The sequence below is a fragment of the Sciurus vulgaris genome (genome assembly GCF_902686455.1).
Source record: "Sciurus vulgaris genome assembly, chromosome: 11".
Taxonomy (NCBI): domain Eukaryota; kingdom Metazoa; phylum Chordata; class Mammalia; order Rodentia; family Sciuridae; genus Sciurus; species Sciurus vulgaris.
In genome coordinates this window covers 66,383,774-66,408,326 of record NC_136472.1, presented here as the reverse complement: position 1 = coordinate 66,408,326, position 24,553 = coordinate 66,383,774, and the positions used below count along the sequence as shown (strand labels likewise).

The 24,553-nt window shown below is 48.0% G+C and overlaps 1 protein-coding gene across 5 annotated transcripts; it reads right to left on the bottom strand.

Annotated features, from left to right (window-relative positions):
• Positions 1–24,553, bottom strand: APBB1 (amyloid beta precursor protein binding family B member 1). Of its 5 annotated transcripts, none has more exons than XM_079104304.1 (14): positions 23,894–24,553; positions 16,269–17,000; positions 10,013–10,203; positions 9,854–9,910; positions 9,684–9,769; positions 9,511–9,574; positions 8,932–9,081; positions 8,432–8,559; positions 7,918–8,032; positions 7,687–7,771; positions 7,330–7,413; positions 933–1,048; positions 655–831; positions 1–572 (listed from the first exon to the last, which is right to left on the bottom strand). In XM_079104304.1, exons 1-14 carry the CDS (start codon positions 24,105–24,107, stop codon positions 405–407), a joined length of 2,367 nt encoding a protein of 788 aa, XP_078960430.1. In that variant the 5' UTR covers positions 24,108–24,553; the 3' UTR covers positions 1–404. The 5 variants fall into 5 exon arrangements, with proteins under 5 accessions (XP_078960430.1, XP_078960428.1, XP_078960429.1 ...); XM_079104302.1 differs by lacking the exon at positions 23,894–24,553 and adding an exon at positions 23,523–23,672; XM_079104303.1 differs by lacking the exon at positions 23,894–24,553 and adding an exon at positions 23,523–23,672 and having other exon boundaries at positions 10,013–10,188.

The window sequence follows — 24,553 nt, the reverse complement described above, 5'->3', positions numbered from 1 at the left end:
TAGCAGCGCAGACAGACTTTATTAGTGATATCAGTACAGCGGAGGTGCCCACAGAACAGGGGAGAGGGGACCCATGCCTGGACCAGTCCCCTACTTCTGCCCTGCTGGGCCTTATAAGGATGGGGCCTGGCCTGGACTAGTTCTTCCTGTTTCACCTCAAACACTGGGGATGGAGAGCCCGGGACTGGTCTCGCTTCCTGCTCCTCTTGTCTTATCCAGTGTTATTTCCTTGAAGGGATTAGATCTCTTCTCTCCCCAGCCCTTAGGCAGGGAACTCAGGTACTGAAAAGGGCAATTTGGGGGACCTGAGACCTCAAGAACAGCATTCAGGGCCCCTTTCTGCCCCACACCCATGAGTTCCCTGGGGCCCAACATGAGCAGGTAGAAGGAGAAGGGGGGCATCTTCATGGGGTCTGGGCCCCAAGACGTTTGGGCTTAAGGGAGCCCCACAGCGACTGAACACCCCTGCGGACAGTCCAACCTACACGTCTGGCAACAGACTCTGCAGGGGGTGCTGGGAGGCAGGAGGTGGAGGTCTGGGAGCGCGCATCCAGACACTTCTGGTAGCGGAGCTGCAGAGAGGCAGAAGTGCACTTACTTTCCAACCTGTCCCACGTGAAGTCCCACCACCACCCTGCTACCCCACTTGCTTACCATGCACGCAGCCTGCACAGCCTCTGAGAGGCTGGCAGCGTTGGGCTCGCACCAGAACATGTGGCAGCAGAAGGAGGCTGGGCCGGCAGCCATGATGAATGCAAAAGTGTGGACATCTCTGCCCACAGCAAGGAAGGAGAGGAAGCGCACCCGACACTCCCCTAGAACTGCCTCTGTCTGGAGGGAAGGAACCCAGTTAAAATGGAACATCCTCAGATTCAGGATCTTCCCCTCAACCCTGGCAGGGCACAACCAGGCCTTCTACCCCAGCTCTTTACCTGCTGGTGCAAGATGGTTAGTGTAGCAGGGGCCACACTGACATGACTTGGGGTCCACTGTTCACGAGTACTGGAGGACAGGACTGACTCCAGGGCCCCATTAATCACGTCTACCCCTAAAAGACAGCGACACAAACAGCACCACTGAAGACAGGGTGAGGATACCCCAGCTCTACCCTTGGCCTTCAGTGCTGACCAAACTCAGAGTCCTTGCTCCATCCCCACTCCACCAGCCCATTTAAGAAGGGCTTTCTTAGTTCACTTAAAACTTTTTTTTTTTTTTTTTGGTATCAAGGATTAACCCAGGGGTGCTTTACCACTAAGCCATATCCCCAGACCTTTTTATTTTTTATATTTGAAACAGGGTCTCACTAAATTGTTTAGGGTCTTGCTAAGTTGCTGAGGCTGGCCCAGAACTTGTGATCCTCGTGCCTTAGCCTCCTGAGTCACTGGGATTACAGGTGTGTGCCAACACACCCAGATCAAAAATTTCTCTAATGTTCTTGATGGTCAACATGTCTGACTTTTAAATAAGTCATCTTTCCATTAAAACAATATTTTCCTTCACCTGAAACTACTTTTAAACACTTCCATTCATGCATCCCACTTTTGCTTGAATGCAGCAAGAACCAACACAGGAGCACAAAGCTCAGTAGAGGTATAGGTTCTAGTCCCTGCTATATTAATGAACTGACTGATTTACTACACCTTCACAAAGAGTCAACACAAAAGGTACATGCCCCTGTGGTTCATGCCCCTTTTAGTGCCTCTGAGTTCCTATTGGGAGCAGACCACATGGCTGCTTTCTGAACAGAAGACAAAGCAAAGGATAAATATCTTCCATGAAAGTCTCCTCCAACCTTGGCCTTGCTCATCTTACCTCTGGCTGAATCAAGGCCAAACTTCTCTCCCAAGTGTGCAAGTCTTTCCAAAACAGGCCTCATCTGAACTGTCAAGCCTCATAATTTTACTGCTCTCTGAGCTTCAAATGATTTATATAGCATTTATTAACATCTAATCTTGGCAAATGGCCTGCTAGGCAGATGGGGAATATAAAGCAAGAGAGGAGGATGCCCTCATGGGACACAGACAATGATTGAGGGAGAAGCCTTTGTCTGGAGTGCCCTTGTGGCACTGGCTGTCTGAGAATTCCAGATTCTCATCTTTCAGGTCCTGGCTGGGAAGCCTTCTCCAGAACAGGGAAAGGACAAATCTAAGACAATTCTTACCACAATATCTTATAACTGCTGGAAACTCTTTTTTAAACTGGACTGTGGCCATCTCAAGAGCAGAGAGCATGTTTGATTCATCTCTAAGTCCCCAGTCCTAACACAGAATTCATCTGCTGAAGGATTCCAGGTGCATGACTAAGTCACCCTCAAGGCAGCATGGGCAAATGCACCACACTGGTAAACCGAGTAACACAGGGAGCCACAGAAGGGTGACCACACAGGTAGGAGTGGAAATACCAGGTCACACTGCAAGGGAACCCCAAAAACAGGGCAGAGGGGTGTGATGTCTATGAATTTAGGCCAAAGAAATGGGAAACCTCCAAGTTCATAGAGGTGTGAAGGACATCAAGGTCAAACTGCTGAATTTATAGATAACTGGGAGTGGAGCCTGGTGGCAGTTTCGGGGACATATTGACAGGGAAGTGGCAAAAGCAAGGAAATGGCTGGGTGCCATAGTGAACACCTGTAATCCCAGCCACTTGGGAGGCTGAGGCAGGAATATTGCAAGTTCAAGACCAGCATGGGCAACTTAGCAAGACCCTCTCTAAAAATGGAAAGTAAGAAGGGCTAGGGATATGTCTCAGAGGTAGAACACTACTGGTTCAAACCCCAGTGACAGGAAATGTTTGTGAACAATTCAGAAAAAATGAAAAAAAGTTCCTGTGGATGTTTTGTGTAGTGTCTTGGCATTTGTATTGATAGTCCAAAATTCATTTCCAAATAAAACTCCCATGATGCTAGAAAAAAAAAAAAAAAACCCAGTGACAAGCATACGTACATATGTACATACCTACATACATAAATTTAAAAAGCAAAGAATGTGGTATAGAAAAAGGCTGTCAGATTTAGTAACAGCTCAGGACTAAAACACCCTCCCCATCAGACTCATACTCCCAATCTCTCTTATCCAGCTGTACTTTTTTATAGTTGTTGACTTCTAAAATGCCATATACTTTACTTATTTTATTGTCTATTTTCCCTTCTATAGAATGTAAGCTACCTGAAGACAGGGTTTTTTTTTGTTTTGTTTTGTTTTTTTCAGTTTTGTTCATTAATGTATGCCCAGACCTAGAATAGTACCTGACTTAAATCAGGTATTCAATAATCATTTGCTAAATGAATGAATCATTAATGAATGACCATTGCAGCTTCAGTAGGAGAAATATTTAAAAAGGAGGCTAAAAGGGGAGTATAGATAGCCAGACATGGTGGCACATGCCTGCAATCCCAGCCACTAGGGAGGCTGAGACAGGAGGATCACAAGTTCAAAGCCAGCCTCAGCAAGCTATTGAGGCTCTAAGCAACTTAGTGAAACCCTGTCTATAAAATAAAACATATAAAGGGCTGGGGAATCACCAAAAAACAAATATCCTAATTAATAAATGGGCTAAGGAACTGAACAGACACTTCACAGAGGAAGAAATATAATCAATCAACAAATGTATGAAAAAATGTTCATCTATAGTAATTAGAGAAATGCAAATAAAAACTATTTTAAAATTTCATCTCACCCCAGTCAGAATGGCAATTATCAAGAGTAGAAACAACAATAAATGTTGGCGAGGATGTAGGATAAAAGGTACACTCACACATTGCTGGTGGGACTGCAAATTAGTGCAACCACTATGGAAAGCAGTATGGAGATTCTTAAGAAAACTTGGAATGGATCCACATTTGACCCAGGTATCCCACTTCTTGGTTTATACCCAAAGGATTTAAAGTCAACATACTATCATAACTCAGCCACGTCAATGTTTATAGCAATTCAATTCACAATAGTTAAACTATGGATCCAACCTAGGTGTTCTGCAACAGATGAATGGATAAAGAAGATGTGGTATACATGTATATGATGGAATATTACTTAGCCTTAAAGAAGAATGAAATTATGGCATTTGCAGGTAAATGGATGGAGCTGGAGAATAATATGCTAAGGAAAATAGGCCAGTCCCCAAAAACCAAAAGACAAATATTTTCTCTGATGTGCGAATGCTAATTCACAATGCGGGGGGGGCGGCTAGGGAAGAATAGAGTTACTTTAGATTAGGTAGAGGGGAGTAAAGGGAGGGGAGGGGGATGGGGTATGAAGGATAGTAGAATGAATCAGACATTATTACCCCATGTATATAACTATATGACGAGTGGTATTCTCATCATGTATAACCAGAAGAATGAGAAAGTATACTTCATTATATATGATGTATCAAAGTGCATTCTACTGTCATGTTAAGCATCCCTGGGTTCAATCTCTGGTAACCAAAAAAAAAAAAAAAAAGAAAAAGGTGGGGTGGGGAGTATAGAGAAAGCAGGAAGTGAGCTAAGAAACTACCTGTCTAAAGGCCTAGTTTAACCAAAGCAGACCTACAGAGCTGTGTAAGGTGACAGATTGAAGAGGGGGAAAAAAAAAAAAACCCAGATATGGGACTAGGGCTAACAGCTAATAACTGGAAGAGTCAAAAAGGGGTTAGAAATTAAGGGTGAGGAGGAAACACAAGCCTCCTGCTCCTTGAGCATGCTATGCTCACCTCTAGCTCCAAGTCTTTGGCAGTGAATCTAATTGGAATATCTACTCCTCTGCAAATCCAAGCTTTCCTTCAGAACCCCAATCCCCAACTTTTCAAAGAAGGGCTTCCTCTTTGAAATTAAGGTTTTGGTCATTAAAATAAGCATGGTTTGAAGCAAAGAGCAGAGATTTAAAGATGACCAGGGTTTGGGTTCTAGGACTACCATTTCTTGGCTCTGTAGGTAATCTGAGGCAAGTCTTATTCATTTATTCCTTCATCTGTGTATTCATTCACCGCACTTGTTTAGTTCTTCCTCAGTGTCATTTGACACATGACACCTGACACAGGACACTCCAAGAAGCAGTCTCTTTTTTCCCTCCCACCTATCTCCTACTCTCACTATCCTTGGAAGTGTCATCCTCTTCCACCCATCCATTAAATGTTGGAGGGCTCCAAAGTTAGGCCTAGTCTATTTCCCTTCTCATTTCAGGCTGCCCACCTTCTGGGGTTGATCTACTCCACACATGTGACTTTGATTCCTCTACAAACCCATGATACACTATCTCCAGTTCAGATCTCTGCTCTCAGCTCCAGACCTGTGAATCAAGCTGCCAATTCAACCTTGCCAAGGGTACCTCAAACTCAGCATGTCCAAAACTGAATTCACAATCTCCACACCAAAACTGGCTTCTCCCAGCATTTGCTACCTTTAGGGAATGGCACCACTACCCAGCCAGGTCCTAAACCAGGATGCCGATAGTCATCCTTAATATTTCTGTCTTTCACTCCTAAAATCAGTCTCCAAGGTCTATCGATTTTAATTGTCTAAGAAGCTCTTGAACCCACATGCTCCTCTTCAGTTCTACCATCAGTAGTTATAACTACTGCAAGAGTGTCCTAACTGAGCTACCTACACTCATCTCTAGCTGCTTAACATCTTTCTTCATGGTATAGCCAAAGTGAGCTTTATAAAATGCAAACCTACTTACGTCCATTACTCTCCTGAAATTTTTTCAATGGTGTTATGGTTTGGAAAGTGTCCCTCAAAGGTCCATATGTTGAAGGTTGATCCTCAGCCTATAGCACTATTAGAAGGTTGTGTTACCTTTAAGAAGCAGGCCTAGTGTGAGATCTGTAGGTGGTTGGGGACATGCCCTTTAAAAGGATGACAGGACCTTGGCTTCTTCCTTACCCTTTGTTCCTGACCATTTTGTGAGTCTACCATATGCTCCTGCATGATGTGTTGTTTCACTATAGATCTAAAAGTAACGGAGTCAACTGATCAGAGGCTAGAAACTCTGAAAATGAGCCAAAATAAGTCTTTTCTCTTTATAAGTTGGTATCCCATGTTTTTGTGATAGTAATGGAAACTAACAAAAATGGCTCCTTGCTGCCTTTTAGGCTGAAGACCAAATCCTTCACCTGGTCTCTGAGGTTCTCACTGACCAACCACTGCCCAGTTCTCAGCCTGGCCTTGCTCTGCTAGCCTTCTCTCAGTGTTTTCCAAGTACCAAAGTGTCTCCCACTCTGGACCCTCACACAGTGGTTCATTCTGGAAAGATCTTTCCCTATCCTGCACCTACCTCCATCCCACTTTTCAACACGGGTTTCTATTCATGCTATTTACTTCAGTTCAAATGTCACTTTCACAGGGAAGTTTCTTCTAATCCCCCAGAATAGATGAAAATCCTGTTACATCTTGCTACTTTCTTTCTAAGAATGACTAAGTTTATTATTACCTTTGCATTTATGTGATTATTTGGTTAACTCTTGATATTTCCACTGTAACCTCCTGCACTCCATGAAGGTAAGACTATATTCAATGTTCTCCCAGTGCCTAATACAGGGCCTGGCACATGGTAAACTTCAAAGGTATTTGTTAAGTGAATGAACAAATAAATATAGGTATCATAAAAGCATAGTTTCCTCAGTTCCTTATCTAGAAATAGGCATGAATCATGATCCCAACTTCACAGTATTATCAAAAATTAAATGTCATAATATGGGAAAGCTTGAAGCCTGGGTGGTGGTGCACATCTATAATCCCAGTGACTTGGGAGTCTGAGGCAGAAGGATTGCAAACTCAAGGCCAGGTTCAGCAGCTTAGTGAGGCTCTCAACAACTTAGTGAGACCCTGTCTCAAAATTTAAAAAAAAAAAAAAAGGTCTAGGGATATAACTCAGTGGCAAAGTGCCCCTAGGTTCAATCACCAGTACCAACAACAACTAAAATGGAAGGGCTTGAAAACAGTAAAGCATGGGTCAATGGTGCTTACTGCTCTCTCTGGATGCTCATGATCCACAGCTGGTGCTATAACACCAAACCCATCTTTGGACTGCTACCTGGTATCTCCAGTCACCTAATACCTGTACCCCAAACCCACCAAAGCTTTTGCACAGAATGCAGGAGTGGACTATCCTTCTGTGTCTGGCTCAGCACTGGTAACATGACAGGTGCTCAGTGAAGGCATGCTGACTGCTGCTAGAGGTTAAGCCACCGGGTGCAGTCAGGACAGAGGTACAGGGAGATGGGATGAATTCTGAAGGGCAGGGAGACACCAAGTGTAAGGAAGGTCCACTAGAAAAAGTACTGGAAGGCAGAGGGCAGGGACAGAGCTCTGGGATCAGGATGATGGTCCCTGGGTAGAAAGGACATACGTACCAACAGGTTTAGCAACAGGCACATTCCCCAGGTAATAGACTTGGAACTTCTGTACCAATTCATTCTTAGGTGCTGGGAATTCCACTGTGGAAAGAAGAGGAGTCAATTGTGGTGGTAGACCTTGCTTACTCCTAGTCTTCAACATCAGGGCATAACCTGGGCATTTGCCCAGATAAGACCCTACCTCCGCTTCTTCTCCCTGATTCCTAACCAAAGTCCCTTCACTTATGTGATCCAAAGTATTTAATCTCCAAGTGCTCATTTTTCTCTCATGACTGAGAGCTCACACCTCTTCCTTTGGTTGCCCCACCTTTGCCAACAAAGTTGAGCTGGACCTGGTGGGGCTGTGATACTGACCTTGGAAAGGGACATCCACAAGTTTAGAGTGGTCCAGAGATAGTCCATTTACCAAGCATCTAGCATTGCGCCGTTCCGCCATGATCTGAAGAAGGAAGGAATGGACAGGAGGAGAGGCGAGGTATCTATTAGAGCTTCATGGCCTTGGAACCCCCCACCCCCTCAGTGACTCCACCCACGCCTTTGTAGAGCAAAGGTGGCAGCTGGTCCAGGGAGTGGAGGGGGCCGTGCCTTAGAGCAGATCTCATGCAGGCTGGTGGCGATGTTCTTGGCAGGTGCCTCACAGCGAAACACGTGGCACTTGAGCATCTGGGTCAGTTTATCGCGAGCTACGTAGGCAAAGTCCCTGTTGGGGGAGGGGCACCTCAGTGTCTCCCAGAGCCATCAAGTGCTGAGCCTGACCACCACCCCACCCACATCCTCCTTGCCCATCACAGCTTCTCCAGTTTCTGCCCTTGGACGATGCCCTAAAGGTGCTGCCTTCTGGAGGGAGGGTAGACAGGCAAGCATGCTGAGGAAGGGCTTAATGGTTAAGCACAGCGGGCAAGAAGGGGCAGGGCAGAACAGGGGAGCTAGGGTGCTTCAAGGTGTCTGATCCAGGTGTGGGAGGGGGGATGATCATGGCAGATAGGCATAGTACCTCTCCCTGGGTCCGGCAGCACAAGAGAGGCAAAGAACAGAGTTAGGGAGGAGGACTTGGACTGATGGATGAACCCCACCCTCAAATCCCAGGCCTTGCTCCCACCTTCCACTGTCCCGCCCAACGCCCCACACTCGAATGCTGATAATGGGCTGGGCGTGCAGTAGGGCCTGGGTCTGAGGTTCCACCAGCTTTAGTGTCTCGTCCTCCAGCTGCAGCAGCAGATCCTTTCCCTGCAGGCCCCAAAAGCAGACACTCGTTGGTATCCCAGCTGGGAAGACAGATGATTTCTGCCACTTCCAGTTCAGGCAACATCAGTCACAGCTGGAGGGTCTTGCTTTGGTGTCAGACCACCCACCTGCAGGCCTCACTCTGATAGAGGTCACATGTCCTCTCTCCCATGACTTCCTTTATCATCCCTGGGGCTGTTAGACAACCATTCCCCACAGTCTCAGGCTGAGGTCACTCATCCATCCCACGGGAGGACTACTTGGGCTGGCCCAACACCCCTCCCCCAGTCCCTCCTTGGGCAGGTAAGATCTCCCATCTCTCACATTCCCTGCACACTCCCATAGCACCACCAACTCCCTGATTCAGGCCCTCACCTCGCCCCAGCCCCCAGACATGGGGTCATGCAGATTATTTTTGTGGTAGGAGAGCTGACGGATGCAATTGTTGACTGCCACGCTGCTGCGTCCTGGAGCCAGCTCCTCCTCAGTCATCTCCACCCAGCCTAGGGAACGCACTGCGAAACACTGCCATACACAGAAGGGATTGGGGTAGAAAGTCTGAGCTGAAACTGTAGACGCCTTGGGCACAGAACAGAGAATTTCCTGACTCAGAACTTGGCAGGTGGGAGGGCATTCTGAACTAAGACTGAGAAGCCCCTTAGCTAGGATATGGCCAAAAAGAGGAAAAGCTCAGAAGAGACCCCTACTGGTACAAGGAAGCATCTAAGACTAGCCTGGAAGGGTCTGTGGCAGGTCACTGGGCTGGCTGAATCAAAAACTGATGAGCCTTCAGCTCAGACAAGTGGTTCTGTGCTAAAGACTGGAAGAACTCCTAACTCAGGACCTGGAAGCTTCACTAAGACTAAAGATACCCTCACAGCACTCCATGAAGGGTTAACCTGCACACCACACAAGGGTTCCAGTCTGCAGAATGGGTGCCAGTCTGGAACAAACCTTGATTCCTGGGTTGGCATTCCGTGGAGGCAGCTTCTCCTCCTCTTGGGGCAGTGGCTCTGGGCTGGAGGCAAATGGCAACACTTGACATGGTGCCCCATATATGGAGTCATCCCAAGGCCCTTTCCAAAGAGATCCATCCTGCTGCTAGCCCACTGTGTCCAGTGACTCACCTGAGGCTCTGAGCTGGGAAGGGCAATGTCCCCTCCTCAGGGTCCTTCAATCCCAGTTCCATTGGGGCCTCCTCACTGGGTTCATCCTTGGGAAAGAAACTGAGGAATCAGAACCAAAATGATGCACCTTCTCCAGCTACCTCCATGGTGAAGCAGGTCCCCTCACCCACCTTCCAAAACTCTCCATCCTCAAAGCCTTCTCCATGGGCAAAGCCTGTCCAGGTGAGCTGGGAGAGGGGATGGGAGAAGTGAGTGGTTGCTCCATCCTGTTCTAGCAGCACACACCCTCTCCATCCCTGGTCAAGAAACAATAGGCCACTGAGCCTCACCTGGGACTCCTCTTGGGGACTGTTCCCCTGTGAGGGGGAGCCCTGTCGGGGGGGTTCCCACTGGGTGGTCCCTGTCGGGATGTGCCAATAGTAGGTCCCTGAGGTGTCCTGGACCCTCATCCATCCAGCCGGCAGGTCGGAATCCGTCTCGAAGGCGTTGGGGTTCCAGAAGGAATCTGCCAGGTGGGAGACTTGGTGAGGGTCAGTCCACTCAAAAAACAGACACAGATCCTATGCTCAGTCCCCTCCCTGAGACCCCACACTTGAGACGAAGTGGTGGGGAAAGGGCCACAGCACAGCATGGTTCCTGCTTCCTTCTAGGGCCTACAGTATTGAGTCACCTCATGGGGGACCACCAGCAGGGAACATGGCTCAGGTCTCCCCCTGGGCCCTGCTACTGTCTACTGTGGCCACATGAAGAGAAGGAAGAAAGCAGGAAGGAAAGAAAGATGGGAGTGAGAGAGAGGGTGGGTGACCCTAATTAACCTCTCATACATCATATATATCCATATTTTGGGGTACACAAAGGTGCACACACCTACCAGCTCCTGCACACATACATATGTACACAGACACATAACATATACAAGCCCTACCACATACCTATGCAGCCACAAACACAAGGGTATGCCACATACAGAAAATGCCAGCACACACGGCAGGTATCACATACAGGTGCACATATGTGCACAGGGGCACACACACACACCAACTCCATATACTTCTGAAGACATGTGTACAAATAAAGCTATATATACTAGCCCCTGTCACAGGTGTGCAGATCGCACACCACTATAACCCAACACATATGTGGCTACCACACATATAGGGGGATGCCCATTCAGACACACAATACTTGTCAGCCCCCGGCCCCATCACACCCATACCATGACCCCTGGCACATGTAGATGCAGGCAAACACATCATGTACATACATACATACCATGCATCTGTGACATATACCCCTCCTTCACTAGCAGAGCTAGACTACTCCATCCCTGGCACCCAGCTCATATATCCTCCACCTCTGCTCTCTCTGCCAGCCCCAGCCCACATCATGCCCAGACCCATGCTGCCCCTCACCTGGGCTGCTGTCCTGAAGGATGATGGCCAGGAAGAAGTCCTGGGAGAACATGGTGCTCATTCCTGGCCCCTCCTGCTTCCACCCTCCCTCCTCACAGCCCCTCCAGCCCTGCCAGCTGGGCTCACAGCCTGGTGCTGGGCTGCACAGAAAAGCTCATCCCACCCCCCTTCTCACCAGGGCAGAGCGTCTGCCAGGCAAGATCCTCCCCCGCCTGGAGCTCACTAGGGAGGGGCCAAGACCACCAAACTAGAGAAGCTCTTTGGAATGAGGATGGGAGTAGGAAGTGGGGGTCTCATGAGACCCTAGCCCTTCCTGCTTACACCTCTTCCTCCTGACCCTGACCTCTCTCCCCCAATCCTGAATCTCCATCCCACTCTTCAGCAGTCACCTCAATGCCACAGTCAAGCCTAATCTTAGGAACACTAGGAGGCTCAGCCTCTGGGGAATAACCCAGCCACCTAGAGCCCTGCAGAGCCTATAGCTCTCAGCATAAATAGGGTGTGGCTTCAAGGCCCTCAGGGATGCTTCCCCTGCCTAGAACCTGCCCAGCGGCTTGAACCTAACGGTGGTCCTTGAGGGCCTGGACCCTAGCAAGCTTGAGGCAGGGCTTGGGGCTTCCCAGCACCACCCCCCCTCACCTGCTAGGGCCCAGCTAGGCTGCAGCGTCTCCTCGGCAACCGCAGCACAGGACCGGCTGGGAGCGCCCAGGCTGCTGACGTGCTTTCCGTTACCAGGGAAACCAGGAATCCTGACTGGTCCAAGAGGCAGCACTGAGGGACAGGCAGTCTCAAGACCCAGGATGCTGGGCAACAAGGCACAGAGGGGCTGGTTACACCAAGGTGCTTGCACACCTGACATGAGCTATTTAGCAAAGTGCCTCACCATCCTCAGCTTACAAATGAGATGTGCCCACAGACATCCAATGAGGAGGGGCTCTTCTTGCCCATCTAGCTGCCTTCTAGGCAGTCATCACTATCTCTCCAATCCCCACATCAGGCTCTGACACTCAGCTGAGACTTATCAAATTCAAGTTCTTCCCCAGAGACCCTCCATTGCACTCAGGGCTCTTTGCTAAAACCTTCCAGGAACACCAGCAACCAGGAGCCCCTGCCCTCCAGAGTCGCAGCCTGTTTCATGGAGGGTCAGACACTTCTGGAATCTCGGTCCAGTTCACCATCTCCTGAGTCACACACATCAATCCATCTGCCATTCCTGTCAGCCTTTGCCTTCCTGCTTCAAAGAGCTTCATCCTTCCGATTTGTCCTGGAGGGCAGCTTCTCCCCCCTTGACCATCTGGGAGGCCCTTCTGGAGCTTGGCACATCTCCCTCCAAGCACAGCCTACAGGGGCCTTTGCTTCCACACACATGCATTTATTCCAGAATGGACACTTTTCTGCATCAATTCATGCAGGCATTTACACACGAATCCAAATATTCACGTTTCATTCCTTCCTTTCTTCATCCATTCACAAATACCTCAGTAGCTAAGCCAGGTGTATTCATTTGCTCAGGATTCAGTGATTCACTTAATGCTCTTCCCTCTCTCCATCCCACATCATCACTACCAGATTACTAGCTTTTTTTTTTTTTTTCTTCTTCTTCTAACCTGGATCGCTGCAACAGCCTCATAACTAGTCTCCATTTTCCTATCTAGTTTCCACCGATCTGGGCTGCACATTACAGCCTGAACAATTCTTATGAGAAGCTAAACCAATCAAATTACTCTAAATGAAATACTTGTAATTATTTTCTCATTGCCTTCAGGATAAAATCCAAATTTCTCCAAAGGTTTTACGTGCTATTATGAGCCACTGTCTGCCTCTCAGCCTTATCTCTGATCACTCTTCAGCCTCCCCATTTCTCTGGGACACATCTTTCATTTTCCCAAGCCCAGCCTCCCTCCTCTCAATCTTCACCTCACTATCATCTACTCCACCTTCAGACATCAGTGTAAAGGTCACTTCCTGAAACTGACCCACTCTTCTCTCCCCCACCACACACACAGGCAGGTAAAGGATTCCTCCCACACCTCCCCAACATCCCAGATCATCATACAGATCGTAGCTACTTCTGTTTCCCCACTGGACTGTGAATGCACATTTCCTGTGTAGTACACATCCCAGCATCTAGGACTAGACCAGGTACAGAACCTGGTATGAACCCAAAATAGGGAGTAAAGTTCATTCATTCATTTATCATCTATTCACTTAATTCACTCATTCCTTTATTTAGGCATCATATCAACAACTTTGTGGAGATCCTAGGATGGAAAGGAGAAAATAATTTGTGCTCAATCCTATTCCCATTCCTACAAGAGCTCAAACCTCTGTGGTCCTCATGATCATAGTGATAGTCACCAGAGTAAGAAGTGACTCAGCCCCTTCTGGGACTGGCCCCACACGTCTACCCTCAATACCCACAGTCTCTTACCAGGGCATGATCCTTAAGACTTCTCTTGCCACTCCCACATTACCTTGCTGAGATTGCTGCCCCTGCCCACATGCCCCTCCCAGTTCTTCAGCACTCCTACCCCACAATCCCCAGAGGCTCCTAAGTGCAGCTGCCAATGATCATCCAGAAACCACTAAGCTCCAGGCCTCTTTTTAACCAAGACTCACTCCCTAGGTTTTCTAATTAGTCAGATAGCCTCAGACTATCTGCAGACTGATGAAAGCCTCAGATTGATTTTGTGTGGCCCACATAGTGATTTTGAAAAAACAGAATTAGTTGCTAATGTTTAGAGATTAGGATATTTTATATCAATATCTAATTTTCAGTTTCCCTTGAATTGGCTCCATTGATGCTACATTTTTAACCCTATACACTACTATACTCAACCCTATAAATAACCAGCTAGAGTGAAACAAAGGCTGTTCCTTCTTAGGGGCTGGAGGTACCAGGCTCAATGGTACACACCTTTAATAACTCTAATCCCAGATACTCAGGAGGCTCAGGCTGGAGGATCACAAATTGGAGGTCAGCCTCAGCAACTTTGCAAGACCTTGTCTCAAAATATAAAATAAAAAGGGCTGGGATGTAGCTCAGTGGTAGAGTGCCCCTGGGTTCAATTCCCAGTGCTGGAAAAAAAAGGTAGGGGAGGCAGGGTGGTGTGGGGTGGAATCAGTGACCATCAAAGGCCACTAACTTCACAAAAAGAGAAGCTTTTGGTATAGTCAATGCCACCTATAAAGTGTTCTTACAGAAACAAAACAAAAACCCTCGAATCTGAATCTGATCCAAGCTCTAAAACTATCTACTAATTTACATGAAATCCAAGGGAAGAGGAACATTCTAAACACCACCACAGGGAATGAGTCTGAAAAGTCCAGAAACCCCACATCAGATAACATGGTTCTCTAGTTTAAAAAACAAAAAACAAAAACAAAAACAAAAAAAAAAACCCTGAAAAACAAGGAGAGAGATGATGGAAACTTGTAGATCAAAAGAAACTTTAAGAGACATATCAACCGTGGACATATTTGGATTCAGAGTCTGAAGTTCCTAAAAGGTAGGGACATTTATTAGACAACTGGGAGAATAACATTGCCTGAGCATTTGATGATACTAGGAATTGTTTAAATGTTGTAGATAGGATATTGAAATTGTAGTATTTTTTAAGGAGTTTTTTTTCCTTGGAGAAATGCATATGTAATGCATTTACAAATGAAAGTTCAAAATAACAGGCTGGGACCCAGAAGTGGGTAGGGACATAGATGTAGCAAGATTAAGTATGTATTAGTAATTATTGAAACTGGGTCATGGGTAAATAAGGCTCATTACTATCTTTGTTTCTTGTATTTACTTGAAAATATCCATAATGAATTTTTCATAAGGGAATGGTGTGCTCTAAGCTCATCCGAATTGCATGTTTCCATAGTTTGGGATCTGGGTATTAAGTCCACTGCCTGGTGAAGATGGAAGTCTTTTCTTTCTTTCTTTCTTTCTTTTTTTTTTTTTTTTTTGCCAGCACTGAGGATCAAACCTGGGGCCTTATGCACACCAGGCAAGCATTCTATCATTGAGTTGCATTCCTAGCCCCTCAATCTTTCTACTTTTTTTTTTTTTTTAACAATACTAGGGATTTTTAACAATACTAGGGATTAAACCAGGGGTGCTCTGCAACATCCTCAACACCCCACCACTTTTTTTGAGGGGGTACTAGAGATTGAACCTAAGGGTGCTTTACCACTGAGTTATATACCCAATCTCTTTTATTTTTTGAGACAGCAATTGCTAAATTGCTGAAGCTGGTCTCAAACTTGTGATCCTCCTTCCTTAGCTTCCCAAGTCTCTGGAATTACAGAAATGGCCCACCATTCCTAGCCCCACTAATCTTTACTCCATTCACAGAATTTCTAGGTTGCAGATATAGTCTCTTATCTGCTCTTTGTTCCTCAGCTCTGTCCATATCTCTGTGAAATATTAGCAAATGTCAACTAATTTAAGTGTAAGCATAGGTTAATTCTTCCTTTGCTCCCCAACTTTTGGTCAATATCCTATTCCTGAAAAATTGTATTGTTGCAATGGCCATCATGGTGCTCTGCACAGGGCACGTGAATCATAAACATAAAATACTGCCAATCTTTCCAAAGAGACTTCTATGTGGAGGACCAGTTGCTCCCTCCAGATCTGGCCTGCTAAAGCAGCAGGCTGCCAAGCACACCTCAGTGCATCCTGCTGTGTGCACTGGTGACAGAGTAACATAGGACTGAGAGATCAGGCCTAAATTCAGACTAGGTTTAGATCTCAGTTCTCCCTGTCATCTTCTAAAAGCTACTCAACTTTTCCAGGCTTCTTTTTCATCATTTGAAATATGGGCATAACAACAGTATCTACCTCAGAGCATTATTGTGAATATTAAATATGATCATGCTGAGCAGAGGGCCAGTAAGTGCCCAGTACCTAGTAAGTATCCAAAAAACTGACTAATCCATATATTAACTAAGATGGAATGCATAACAAATAGATCCATCCATCATGGCACATGTGATGAACAGAGGTATCAAACTATCTATGCACTCTCTGGATGAGACAACCTGGGCAAGGCCTGCTGAAGATTGAGGACATGGACTCTGTAACTCATGTCTGGGCTGTCCCTGGCCTCTATGAAGCCTGACCTCTGACCCCCTCCCCATACCCTCCCACATTCCCACATCAAATTCCATAAGGTACCTGTGTCCTCTGGGGAGCCATAGGAGGGGCTTCCCTGGGATAAGGTAGCCCAGCTTGAGTCCTCATCACTGGCTGCACTGTTCCGCATACCAAATAAGAGACTGGCACTCTTGCTGTGTTCCCGGGGGCCATCTGTTAGGGTCTGGGGCCCAGGGGGGACCTCCACACTCTCCAAGGGTTCAGGCAGCCCTGGGGGAGAAGACAAGTCCTCCTCTTCATCTTCATCCTCATCTTCATCATCCTCCTCAGCCTCCCCTGCTGCCTTCTCCTCTCCTTCATCTGGCCCCTGCTCCTGAGTGCTGATGATAAGGCCAGGTCCTCGAAGCCCTCGATTGGCCGCATTGTGGGCTGAGAGCTCCAGCTCAGAGTATAGATGCATCAGGCCTTTGGGGCCTAACGGTGCCATTTCAGGCTCCTGGTTGGCTTCTTCTGCCAGGGTCAAGGTCACGTTGCGGTTCTGGTCACGGTGGGCTGTGGCAGCCCGCCGGAGCTGGTTCTGGCCCTCCTTTAGCCATTTAGCATTGGCAGGGCCTGGCTCAGGCCCACCACCCTCCCCCATCGCACTGCGCAGGTCCTTAGGTCCCACAGCTGTAGCCTGCAGCTTGGCGTTGAGCAGCTGGTTGTGAGCAGCGTGCAAGGGCAGGGGTAGGCTCAGTGCAGGGCCTCCGTGGCTATTGGCATTAATGGCCGACTGGCTCAATGACGATGGAACAGACATGGCCTTGGCAGATCCTGTGGAGTGGGGAAGGGAGACCATGTTGAGCAGCTGATAGCAGAATAGCAACATCCTTGTTTCTGCCTCACACCTGTGCCCTGACTCTCATCTCCCCACACTCTGTAGACCAGCACACACTGCTCTGTATACCATGAGAATGACTGGGCTCAACTTCCGTCCCTGTACCATCACCACCACCACAGGCCAGGACCAGGTGTGCTGCCCACTGCATCCCCAAATTCCCCAGCCCTGATCATCTGGGATAGCACAGTCGGCGCCTGCTCTGCCCTCACTACCACCAACAGAGCCTCCACACAATGGCTCTCTGTGCATCCCCACCCCCAGCTCATCCAACCCGAGCTTACTGTGCCAGGGACACAGCTGGCATGGGACTGGCTCATGTGTTTTGGACACTGGACACTTAGTGTCCCTTTCTTCCTGCCACACTGCTATCCCAAGCCCCATCAATGTGAGCTCCCCAGGATGTTTGAATCATTATAAATAAACTCAACCAGCTCCCAAGCCCTCCCTATAATCGGGACTGGGTGGACAAGAGCAATGAGTATAGAGCTAACCTTCAGAGCATAGCACAGGAAGACAGGTCACAGAGGAAGGGTCTTGAGCTCCAATTCTGGTTCCTTTGGCCAGTTAAGATTACATTTTGGTGACTATTCTATGAAGTATCTCACCTTGAACACCAGTTCCCCCTTACAGCCCTTAAAATGGCCAATGCCTGGGTCACCATAGAAGCCTTGGATCTAAACCCTCCAGTCCTTCGTGTCTTTGCCCAGATGTTACCTCCTCAGCAAGGCCTTCCCTGAGCACCTGTTTTAAAACTGCAGACTACCACTCCCCTCCTCTGCACCCCACATTCTTCCTAGGCTAATTTAGTATTTATTTTATTTCATGATAAATAATTTTGACCCTAATTTAAATTCCATGTTGGAGAGGATTTTTTTTTTGCTCCCACCCACACAAAGACAGTATGCCTAGTACTTAACACAGTCCTGGCACAGAGAAGGAAGACACTTAAAATGTGTTGAATGAATGTATGAATTTGGCCTCACATCTTCTCCAGGTCCTGTTTTAGCATATCCTCTGCCAGTGTCAGAAAACACTTAGGTTATGGCACCATGTCTCGGAAATGGCTGGTGATGCTTCAACCCACCTCCACCTGCTTGTTGGGTGAGAGGATCTCCTATTCTACAAAAACAGTCTACTCTGTTCAGACGCCCTCCTCACCAGCCCTTCACAGATCACATCCCCACCATGGAACCCTCTCACTCTCCCTGACCTTCCATGGCTCTGCTATTCTCTTTCTCTGACCCCTACTATAAAATGTGCCCCACCAGGACCCTCGCTATCCCCTCCATCTCCCAACTCACTTCCCCCGTCCAATTCTTCCTCATCCTAAGCCCTCACTGCAATCCTTCCCTCAGCCACCCCACCTATCACTCTCCTTTTGCAACAGCCTCACACAGAGTTCTCCCCTCCTAACTGACCCTCCCTCCAGTTTCCCCTCATTGACCATCCCAACTCACACCACAGTTCTTTGTTTCTGTTTTGTTCTCAATTTTTTAGATTTTTTTTTAGTTATCAATGGACCTTTATTCTATTTATTTATTTATATGCAGTGCTGAGGATCAAACCCAGGGCCTCACACATGCCAGGCAAGCATTCTACTGCTTAAACACAGCCCGTTCTCAATTTCTTATGAGTTCCCTATCTCCCTGCTCTCCCACTAAGGAGCTCTTCCCTACTCCTCACTGCCCCAAAACTTTCTGCCTCCTGCGCTGAGAACAAGTGTTCCACTGCCTGAGACAGGCTCCCCCATCTCTAGGTGTGGTGCATGGTCCTGAGGCCGCAGCTCCACTTTCCATGGTTTCTAGCTCTCAGATCCTAGTGGTGACACTATGCATATATGATAGAATAAATGGAAAAAGGTTTCTTTCAATGTTTCTGCCTCATATGTAATTGTTAATCTGCTTGAAGTGACTCCACCTGGGCAATGAGGAAACGTATGGTCACTGGAATAAAGGAAGAAGAAAAATAGCTCTGCGTTCACCCAGAACCACAGTAATCTTCCAAAAATGGAAACCAGATTGTGTCACTCTCTGGTTTAAAAAATTAAAGGGCTCACCACTGCCTTTAAAATAATGTCTGAGCTTATTACCAGGATACTGGAGAGTCCCTGTAAGCCAACCCCTATGACCTCTCAGATCTCCTCCTCCTTCCTACCTTCTACATACCTTATACTTCAGTCATATGCACTGTGGCAGATTCTGGAATGCGTCACACACATCCGACAAAGCCCTATTCTTTGTTTATACTGTTCTCTCAGCCTGGAATCCTGTCTCCCCTGTGAGAACCTCTACTTGTATTTCAAAACTTGGCTCATTTCAAAACAGCTCCTAACCAAACTTTCCTGTACTCTCCCCACCCTCCAGTGATTATTCCCTCCTTGTGTCCCATAACATCCAGTGCCACATGGCATCAGAGTCTCTGAGGCCATGTCTTATTCAATTTTGCATTCCCATTACCAAGGAGAGTGCTGCACGTCTACCAGAGTGAGCTGTCATGTGGAAGGAAAGGAAGGATGGAAGGCACAGACAATGGGGTGGGAGGAACCAGGAACTAGGAAGCTTGAAACTGGCTGGGAATCAATACCAAGAAAGCCTGTGTGGTCCCACATGGTAGGAATGAGCAAGGCAGTCTTAGGGAGGGTACTGCCAAATAATGGAGGGACCACTGAGAGGAGAGTAAGATGGGACAGGAATCCTGGACAAGTAAGGCTGAGGTCCAGCAAGACGGGGGCGGGGAGAAATTCACTTAAACCCACCTTCCAGCTTAAGACTGTTCAACAGTGGTATCTCCATAACTTTTAGTAGGTGGAAGACCCAATGACTCTGACAGTCAGAGGGCTGACAAGCCCTTCTCTGAAGCAATGGTGAACAGAGCCAGGTTCTCAGAGGTCAGGCTGGGACCAAGCTCCTTAGCACTGAGAACTGTGCTCTGAGAGGGGCACATGCTCTCCGAGGCTAGGACAGTGAAAAGCCAGGTTGACTTCAGGGCAGTCCTGCCAATCTGGTCACTAGGGCAGAAGGTACTGGGAGTAGAATGAGGAAGATCTGCTATAAATGCTAAAGCCTGGACATCATCCCAGACAGTGTAGCCACCATCATCTCCCTTTTTGAGGTCAAAAAGATGACCAACTAACCAAGCAAGGTGGCTCACACTTGTAATTCCAGCAACTTGGGAGGCTGAGGCAAATTTGAAGGCAGCTTCAGCGATTTAAGATACTCAACAACTTAGTGAGACCCTGTCTCGAAAAAAAAAATTTAAAAAGGGACCGAATGATTAATTTCTTCAAGAAGGAACACAACTCAACCTTTCCTCTCCCACTCTGACACCCGGAGCCTCTCAGGGAACGGGAAAAGCCAAACAGGTTCTAGTTCAAGGCAAGAAGCTGGCCGCAAAGGAGTGGCCGCAAAGCCTGAAAAAGCTAATATTACACCACAGGGGTAGAAACTGAGTCTTGCTCAGTCAGGAGCCTTCTAACCTGATAGCTTACTAGATTCCCTGCATGGTGGTAGGCATGGGGAAGAGTGATGAATAAGAAAGAAATGGTTCCTACCCTGGAGGAGCTCAGCCTAGGGGAAAGAGTCATCGAACAACTCCTTACAATGCAGCGACATGCCAGTATCTGGAACAGCGCTGGTGCCAATATGCACTTCCTATTTACTGAACAAATGATTGAGCATTGTGATGGGGAAAGAAGAAAGCATCACCAGAGCCTGGGGCTTACTCTAGCCCAGCATCAGTGAAAGCCTGTCTAAGCCTGGAGCACAACCCTCCTTGGACCACCCCTTCCAACTCCCCCTCCTGTCAAAGATGATCTGCTCTTCAAATTACAGAGGAAAGGGAAGCCATTAGATGGGGAACATCCTCAAACATACAACTACCAACTCCAGCCCCTATCCCTGTTAATGCAGCTTCCATTCCCAGAATGACTCAGTAACAGCTCCTACCAAGGTCAACATGACCCCATGTCATTTAATCCAATGGACACTTGGTCATCTTGGTTGTACTCTCAGCAGCATTTGACCCCATGAACTCCTCGTCTTTCATTTGTGGCTCCCACACTCTACATTTCCCAGTTTTCTTTCTACCTTCTGGTTACTGTTTGTTGGCTTCTTAGACTCCTTTGCTGGCAATCTTCCTCTACCAGCCATTACAGGCTGAATTCCTCACAGCTCATTCTTCTGCCCTTTTCCCTTTCTTATCCCATTTGCAGTACAGGTATTCATTCATGCCTGTGGTTTCAGTTCCTTCCAAATTTACATCTCCATATCAGACCCCTCATCTGAGCTTCACACATATACATCAACTTTCTACTCAACAACTTCATTTGAAAATCTCAAAGGCAGCTCAAACTAATATGCTTACTTGTGTTTTTCCCCAACTGGTCCTCTTTCAGGATCTGGGATGGTGGCATGATAAGACCATCCATTCTGTTGTGCAGATTAGAAGTAGGGGTACCATCTGAGATACAATATTCTCTCTCATTCCCAATATTCAATCTATGCCCAAGTACTACTCATTTTCTGAGAAAAATGTCAACTTCATCTACTCTGTACCTCATTATCATCAATAATGTACATCAAGGTCAAGGACTTTAAGATCAAAATTCTTAGCAAGGCCTAAACTATCCTGCTTAGCCTGGTCCCCACCTTATCCCTCATGCTCCCAGCTTTGGTTACTATCCTCTCCAGCCTCAGTGGTTTGGATTCCATGAAGACATCAAACTCTCTCCTTCTGCATGATTTCCCTTCTGCCTGGGGGCTTCTTCCTTTTACTCTCTTAACCCAATCTCTACTCCCTTAGCCTAATGAACCTCCTTCATATCTGTTAGTTCAAACATCATATTCTCTGAGAAACCTTTCTTGACCCTCTCTCCTTATTCCCCAAGCAACTTAGCTTCTTTTTTCATGTGCTCTCAAAGCACCATACCTCTTTCCTTTGTGGTGTTTATTACATTTGTAATATTATACTTATTTGATTTCCATTCTAGATTTTCAACTTCATAAACCCAGTCTATTTTGCCCATAATTATATCTTCAGAACCTAACACAGTGCCTGGTATATATTAGGTGCTCAAATCCTATTTGTTGAATGAGTTAATGTAATATGCTTTTTTTTTAAAGGCTCACTCTGGATGTTATGTTGAGAATAGCTAAGGTGAGTTAAGCAAGAGGGCCTGCTCTTAGAGCTGTCAAGGAAAAAAGGGTGGTAGTCCAGACTAAGTTTAACAGTGGGAATAACAGTGGGAATGGAGTGAACAATGGATCTGAGAAGCATTTAGGTAATGGATGTGACAAAATTTGGTGAAATTAGATGTAGAGGCATGAGGCATGAGGGAGAAAGGTTAATCTAGAATGTTGCCCAGGATTCTAGCCCTGGAAACTGATTGAAAAGGAGTCATTTCTGAAAGCTGAAAGAAGAACAGAGTTAGAAAAAGGGTAGACAGGAATCAACTTGGGATCTGTAGGCTGGGAATTCCTATTAGAATTTCAAAAAGAGATGTCAAGGACAGTGGGATATAAGTCTGGATTTCAGGAGAGAAGTCTGGACCAGATACATAAATCTGGGATTCATCAGCATATACATGACATTTGAAACTTTTGGAAGTGAATAAAATACCCAGGGAGAAAGGGCAAAATGAAAGAAAACAGCTCAGGAGAGAAAATGTTTCAAGGAGAGGGGACTGACAGCCAACTGAATACTGAGGTAAGGGGGATCACAGGAGAGTGTCCACTAGAGTTTGCTAAATGGAGGTCTCAGGTGACCTTGGCATGGACAGTTTCAGTGGGTGTCAGGACGGAGTGGAGTGGTTTCAAGAATGAATGGGAAGTTAGGAAGTGCGGATAAGATTTTGACTTGAAGGGTGGAAAGCTGTAACCACAGCTGAAGGGGCTCGAACGCAACAGACACACAGGCAGATTCAAAATAGGGTCGGAACAACCTCGGAACTGAAGGTGGGAAGACTGCTCCTAATGAGTGTTCCTGAGAGTGCTAGGCCTCCTGGCGGAACTGGGGACACAGCCGGCCCCAGGGCACACCCCTTGGTCGCTGAGGGCAACAGAATGCGGCTGGACAGAGCCCTGGCCTGGGACTCCCGCAGGAATCCCTGTGGCCTGCTTCCTACCCCACCCGTCCCCTTCCAGCGCTAGACCTCCCCTCCCCCACCCCACCCCCGCCGCCCCTCGTTCCGCGTCCCCTACACTTGCCCCCTAGTTGTCCCGACGAGCAAGAGGTAAAGATCAGGGGAGCGGGTGGCGTGAGGACCAAAGCAGACCCTGAGAGGGGCAACGGGGGGGTGGTCTGAAGAAGCCCAGTGGGAGGGCCGCCCACGTCTGGGGGGGCCTGGGGCCTGGCCGGGAGACCTGGGCCGCCACAAGGAAGGGGACTGCAGAGCGGGTCTCCTGCTGGGGGTCGGGATCCGGCCGCCGAGGTTGGGCCCCGGCAGGGGCAGCTCCTACCTGCGCGGCGAGGCCCCAGGCCCAGGTGGCGGAGGTGGCTCAGGCTGCGGGGCTCCGGCTGCGCCGCGGCTTCTCCATCACAACATCCCCCGCCCAGGAGCGCGCAGGCCGCGGGGCCGCGCCCCGAGCGGCGGAGGCGCGCGGGGGAGGGGGAGGGGCGCCATCTTGGGCCGGGCGCGGGCACGAGAGCCCCTCTGGGGCGCACTTGCTGCAGCTTCCTGGGGGCCCCACCCTGCAAGACGCGCGGCCCCTTGGTGAGCACCCCGGCCACAACCCCTTGGCCAGCGGACAAGGCTGCACCGGGTTTCCCGGGACCCCTGGGACCCCTGGCCAGCGCGGCACCGCCCTCCCCTGCCATGCCACAGACTCACCCTGCGCGCCCCGCAGGGCCCTGGCCCCGCACTCCTGCAGGGCGACGCACCCGCGAGGATGGAGTCCGAGGGACTCTGGCGGTGCCGGGCCGCGGCGCTGCTGGGAGCGGCTCGCTGGAGGCAGCCTGCTCGGCTCTTGCGGCAACACTCCCTGACGTGCTGGTGGGGAGGCAATGAGGACACCGCGTTGGTGATAATAATAGCTCGCATTCATTGACCGCTCACAGTGTGCCGGGCTCTGTGTTCAACCATTTGCGTGCGTTAAGCCTGTGTCAGATCAGCTCTGTACAGTCGCCACAATTTTTATACTTAGTTTTCAGAGACAGATGCTGAGATTCAGAAAGGTAAAGCGACTTGTCTGCAGTCACAGTGGTGAAATCAGACTGCAAACTACTCCTGCTGCTGAACATAAAGCTATGACACAAGGCCTCGCAAATGTCAAGAATAAATTGCTTCCTAGTAGAAATTCACAAGAAGGAAGAGAATTTGAATGAAAAATATAAAGGAAGGAATGGTGGGGCACAATGTTTACTGCGGATTCCAGTGATCAGATTACTGACCCAGAGACCATCAAGGATAACGAAGGGCAATGCTACCAATAGAATTCTCTAAAGGCTTACTCCCCTAAGGCTTAAGTTTAATTTTTCAGATCTTTTAACA

Coding starts and splice junctions, on each gene's coding strand:
- APBB1 (XM_079104304.1), bottom strand. CDS start 24,107: ATGAATGCGAGCTATTATTATCACCAACGCGGTGTCCTCATTGCCTCC. Junction 17,001..23,893: donor GGCCCTGCGGGGCGCGCAGG/GTGAGTCTGTGG, acceptor CCCACTCCACAG/GATCTGCCAAGGCCATGTCT. Junction 7,414..7,686: donor TGTGGATGTCCCTTTCCAAG/GTCAGTATCACA, acceptor TTCTTTCCACAG/TGGAATTCCCAGCACCTAAG.